This window comes from Microtus ochrogaster, chromosome 4, assembly GCF_000317375.1.
Source record: "Microtus ochrogaster isolate Prairie Vole_2 chromosome 4, MicOch1.0, whole genome shotgun sequence".
Taxonomy (NCBI): Eukaryota; Metazoa; Chordata; class Mammalia; order Rodentia; family Cricetidae; genus Microtus; species Microtus ochrogaster.
This window is the reverse complement of record NC_022011.1, coordinates 65,145,129-65,151,041: the sequence shown is the minus strand read 5'-3', so window position 1 is coordinate 65,151,041 and position 5,913 is coordinate 65,145,129. Positions and strand designations below refer to the sequence as shown.

The 5,913-nt window shown below is 41.2% G+C and overlaps 1 protein-coding gene across 1 annotated transcript in view; it reads right to left on the bottom strand.

The window, feature by feature from the left end:
- The window catches only part of Tnfaip6 (TNF alpha induced protein 6), a 15,191-nt gene that overhangs the window by 8,404 nt on the left and 874 nt on the right, over positions 1-5,913 (bottom strand). The window contains exon 2 of the mRNA XM_005346400.2: positions 865-1,002. Coding sequence (XP_005346457.2) covers positions 865-1,002 — 138 coding nt within the window. The remainder of the gene's footprint in view (positions 1-864; positions 1,003-5,913) is intronic.

Genomic DNA, 5,913 nt, shown 5'->3' with positions numbered 1-5,913 from the left:
TCTCTCTCTCTTTCTCTCTCTCTCTCTCTTTCTCTCTCTCTCTTTCCCTCCCTCCCTTTCTTTCATTTTTTTAAGACATGATCTCTTATAACCCAGGCTGGCTTCAGACTCTCCATTTAGCTAAGGCTGACCTTGAACTCCTAATGCTCCTGCCTTTACCTCTGAAGGGCTACTAGGATTGCAAGCATGCTGCACCACCATCCCTGGCTATGAACGTTGAATTCTGACTTTTACTAGCTAGTGGTCCTATTAGAAAACAAAGCCAAATACAGATAGACTAGGCTTAAGTTCCATGGTGAGTATGAGAACCGTCTGATTTCAGATCGGAAACTGAGTGTGCATTTGACTGTGAGATCTCCCTTTGTTCCGAGGTCTCTGATGGCCTTTTCCATGGAGATCCCGGTCAAGATGTACAGGGTGCCCATCTCACCTACTCTCCCACTTGAAGCTATCTCCAGGTCTTTTAAGGGAGGTGCTCTCTCACTCCCCCCCCCCCCAAAGCCTCATCTTTCTCTCTGGCAGGATGCTTTATCTCTTTGTTGATCTCTAACTTTTCAAGTCCCAATCACGTCTCCCTGCAGCCCCTGATGCTGTCTGGAGGCTCTCTCTCCTCACCAGGCTCACTTGGATGGGTAATGTCCTATCTCGGCCATGACATTTATTTTCTTGATTCTCACTAGGTGGTAGGTATCCAACCCCCCCGTGGCAGACAGAATGAAGGAATCTCCAGAAAGCAAAGATAGAGAGCAATATAGAGAGCAATCCCAAAGGGCTAGAGAGAAAAGTCTTAATAAGGGTTACAGGAGAGGTGGAACCCCCACCCCACCAAGGCATAATAGGAAAAACTGTTATCAAGTTAGTTACCAATTTTTCTGGCTGCTTCCAGCTGCTTGTAGGTAGCGAGGCGGCCGCCTTCAAACTCACACACGGTCTTGGCCTCTGAATAGGTGAGCTTGTATCTGCCAGCCCGACCTTCTCGGTGGTACACGCCCGCAGCTTGTTCTGTGAATTTACAAAGCGGCATCAACGCGCCATTAATTACTCATTCTTATCAACACGCTATTATTCGTTCTTGTAGAACAAAGGAAATTTTGCCTCAGCAGGAAGATTACATCAGATACATGTTCTTGCCAAAGAAATTTCTAGGTCAGCTGCCATGGTAGTTAGGTTTTTATTGTTAGAAAGCTTTGGGGAGAAAAAGAACCAGGGGGAATCTTAGGGGGAACAGAGGACATATAAAGACTGGTGTTTAGATTGTTTCTGATAACATGAAAGAAAGTTTTTTTTTTTTTAAAGTTTTATTGCTAGACTAACCACAAGTGATAAAGTTTTGGTATTCTTTTGGCTTTAAGCCATAAAAGCTTGGAAAGGTGGATGAAGGAAGCAGCTGAAGGAAGCTTAGAAGGCAAAAGAAACCAGGGACAATGATTTCATTATGGAGGCTCACGAGGAAGCCAGACATGTCCATTTGAGGGAATGATTGAGATGATACAATTGAGAATTTCGCAAAGAACTTTAAAATAGTGAGCAAATCTGGTGGAACCCCAGCAAGTCTCAAGTTGAGCCCTAAAGAGAAGAGATTTGAACCCCGCAGAGAGGCAACTGGCATATTTCTACTTTTCTGATTTGTTTGTTCCCATGTTGTCCCCCAACATATTTTAGGTGATGACAAGGCACACACATCCTGTCTTCCAGTAGGTCACCATTTCAATGGATTGTTTGAGGACTGCAGTCGCGTCTCCATAGAAACGATATGAAGAGGCTCCCCAGACAATAGTCACAAGTTTATTTCCAATGGTGTTAGTAGTCCCACCCTGTTGTACTGATCTGCCTGCCCAGTCGGCCACTGCGGAGATGCTCGCAGAGGATTCTCGAATGCCTCAGCACACAGCAGGACACAAATCCAGAAACGTGTCCTGATTCACTCATTTTTCTCTTCCCCAAGCTAAAACCGACTCTGCCACAGTTTGATGGGAAATGATGCCGGTTGTGTTTCATGTTTCCTAGACTCCCTGGAGCCCGTTCTCATAAATTACACGGTAAAGGCCCATCGCTTAGAGAAGACAACAGTCAATTTGATACTTCTGTTTGTTTGTTTATTTAAATGCAAGTTCTCATGTTGACCTCTAGCTATACAGCCAAGGAGGATCTTTGAATTCAGATCTTCCTGCCTTTAGCTCTTGAGTGCTGGGATTACAGGCATGTAACTCTTGGTTTTATACGGTATCAACGAATTCAAACAGGGTTTTTTTGCATGCTAGGCAAACACTCTACCAAGCAAGCTTACATCCCACACTTACGAACCAGAAAATGCTAGCAGAATCAGACCTTCACCAGTGGAGATGATTTTCGCTTTGTAAATGACCTGTTCCCAGGTCTTCTTCATGTACCAAGGCCTTAATACTCTTGTTAATTTCCACTTTTATTCTTTTAAGCTCATAGTGTGGTGAATTTTTCTGGGTGCTGTGGATCAAGCCCTGTCCCCTCAAAAATCTTAAACATGCATGAGTGGGCAACTAAAGTATATTTATCCGTTTTTAAAATTAATTTTAAAATTTATGTGTACTCATCTTTTCTTCCTGCACATATGCCCGTGCACCACATGTGTACTTAGTGTTTGAGGAGTCCAGAAGAGGGAGTTGAATCCCCTGGGATTGGAGTTACAGATGGTTGTGAGCTTCCAGGCGAGTCCTGGGAATCGAATTCTCATCTTCTGGAAGAGCAGCCACTGCTCGTGACCACTGAGCCATCTCTCTAGCCCTGTTCTTTGGTTTGGATTTTGTTTTTACGTAGGGTCTTAGTATGCAAGCTGGGCTGGCTCAGACCTTGTGAGTCTCCTGTTCAGCCATTTAAGTATGAAAATTAAAATACTTACCACCACACAGAACTAAGTATCTTTATCTTAGACACTATGCCTTTTGGTAGAGAAAAAGGATGCATGCTTAATTAAATTATTTATTATAAGTATCGTTGTTGGGGCTGGGGAGATGGCTCAGTGGTTAAGAGCACTGACTGCTTTTCCAGAGGACCTTGGTTCAATTCCCAGTATCCATATGACAGCTCACAACTGTCTGTAACTCCAGTTCCAAAGGCTCTGCCATCCTCACACAGACATACATGCAGGCAAAACATCATTGCACATGAAATAATAAATAAAAAATTGTTGTTGAAAATGAAGATCGTACAAATTATTTTAATGGATGCCAGTTTTTCCTCAAGCTTGTTTCCTTAATATTTTACTCCAAACATGAAATGTATTTCTGGGGAGAGATGAGTAAAGAGTGTTGGGAAATAATTTCCAATTTTCTTACCAGTAATAAAAAAAAAACAACTATTGGAATCTGATGTCATATGTGTGGTAATAAAATCATTATAACTAAAACAACAAGCTTCATGTGCCTAGTCTTAGTTTGTTAAATATTCCTATTTAATTTGCTTTATGGGCAAACACACTGAGAATTCTTGATGTACATATTCAACTATCTAACTAAGGAAGTTAGTGAAATAATTTATGACAAGGTCTCACTATGTAGCCTCTGCTTTCCTTGGAATTACTATTATCCTGCTTCAGCCTCTTGAGTTTTGGTGATTGCAGAGCTTCTTTCTCAGGAATAATTCTACATGAAGTTATTTTGGTTTCTTGTTCATTCTTTGAGACAATGTTCTTTTCTACCTCTGGCTGGCCTGGAACTCACTATGTAGACAGGACTGACCTCTAACTCATTGAGATCTGCCTGCCTCTTGAGGGTTGGAATTAAAAGCATATACCCCTATACGTGATCCTGCCTAGGGATGATTATAAACAAGGCATTTTGTATGTGCATTTGTTTACTTTATTTGTTTATTTACTTTTTGAGTCAAATTTTTGTTATGTATCCCAGGCTAGCTCAGAACTCCCACCAAGTCTTCCCACCTCAGTCCCCCAAGTACTGTCAATACAAAAATACAAATACTATTACTTTAAAGTATTATTTGTTATTTAAAATATCTCTGGGTTTAGAATTATAAGCTATTAAGATGAATCTAAGTACAACAAAACTCTAACTTTTAAAAGATGCGTCTGTCTAAAGAAGCAATATTTTATTAATTTTCTTTAGTTTATACCACTTAATTTATTTTTTTAAAATATTTATTTATTTATTTATTCATTTATTATGTATACAATATTCATTCTGTGTGTATGTCTGCAGGCCAGAAGAGGGCACCAGCCCTTATTACAGATGGTTGTGAGCCCCCATGTGGTTGCCGGGAGTTGAACTCAGGACCTTTGGAAGAGCAGGCAGTGCTCTTAACCACTGAGCCATCTCTCCAGCCCATACCACTTAATTTATAAAACTGAATTTTTCCCCCTCCTTTTGGCAAAGGAAAACAGTGGACCAAGGCTTTGGTGTCTGCTGGTTCTTCTGGGAGGAAGTAGGTAAGCTTGGAGACATCTCCACTCGAGCCTCAGTTTCCTCATCTAACAAATGGGAATAACCATAACTATGCACCCTGGCAGGAGCCCACGGCATGCTACTTTCCTGTCTTTGGCAGACTTAGTACGAAGACTGGAAGTAACTGTTCTTTGTGTTTTCAATGTTCAGGATCCATGTTGACTGACTGACATCTCTTGTCCCTCAGCTCCTTTCTTGCTAAGTTGCAGTTAAGAAATTAGAAGTCACGGAGTTCCGATGTCCTGTTCTTCACAGTTGCTACCAGATCCCGCCCTTCAAATCCAACTCTCTTTTCTCCCTAAACAGTTACTAATATTATATCGACTCAACCAACTGTAAACAATTTGTGCTGGGCTGACTGGTCAGTCCTTTGTTCCAGATGGAAGCATTTGACGGGGTCTGAAGCCCCTGAACCACAGAGTGCCCTTAACAAAGGTTTGGCTTGCTTCTCTCCGCTGTTGGGCAGAACCGCTTTTTATTCACGTTTACATTTCTGTAGCGTACACATTCATTGCAAAAACAATGACTTCAAATGACTGTATCCCAGGAGAATTTGGTAGCATTTGTAAACATCCCCATATGTCTTGAATTCTGCCTAGCTGTATGGCGTTTCCCCATTTCTGGCAAGTGTGTATTTATTTCCTCAGCTGGATTGTGCATACACATCTACATTAATTTCAGAACCCATCTCGACCAAACGGTCACACCGCAACTAGTTACCGGCTCAAGCTGGGAAAAGAGGCGGCAAGGCTGTGCCGTTCAAATTCAGCTTCTTAATGAAATCCTCCTGGTTTTAATTACAACCAAAGAGAACCCCACTAAAAGGGAAAAAATAACCGACAACCATGTGTTGCCTCAGAAGCATAAAACCAAGATCTAGGTTAATTTTGCTTTCACTTTATTTCTTTATTCTGTGCAAGAATAAGATGACCCCCTACCAAGCAATCAAAAAATTTTTCTCTACTAAATACAATAATGAGCAAAATGCAACACCAACTTGAATCATGAAGAGTCTTAGCATTGTTTTGAGTGCTATAATGGGTTAATATTCATGGCTGGACTAGTATTCATTATTGGCTTATTGTTCATCTTTAGTGTTTAGCCTATGTCATCCCTTACATTTAACAAGACAAAAAGAACTTCCCTCAGTTAACCAAACGTCTAGAAAAGATCTTACATGGCAAAAAGAACCACAGCCCGATGAAGGCATGAAAGAGGACAAAGCACGCTTATTTTCTTTCCTGTATCACATTCTAGTTTTGTTAAAATAGTTGAAAGATGGTTAGGAAAATTAAGATGGACCCAATAGCTCAGAGAACATGGAGCTCAGAAGTACTGTAGGAGTTCTGCATCTCCTGTCTTACCTGAATTCTTTCTGTGAATGCAGTTGAAATAATAATTATTAATAATAAACCTGTAGCCAGGCGATGGTGGCCCTCGCCTTTAATCCCAGCACTCGGGAGGCAGAGGCAGGCGGATC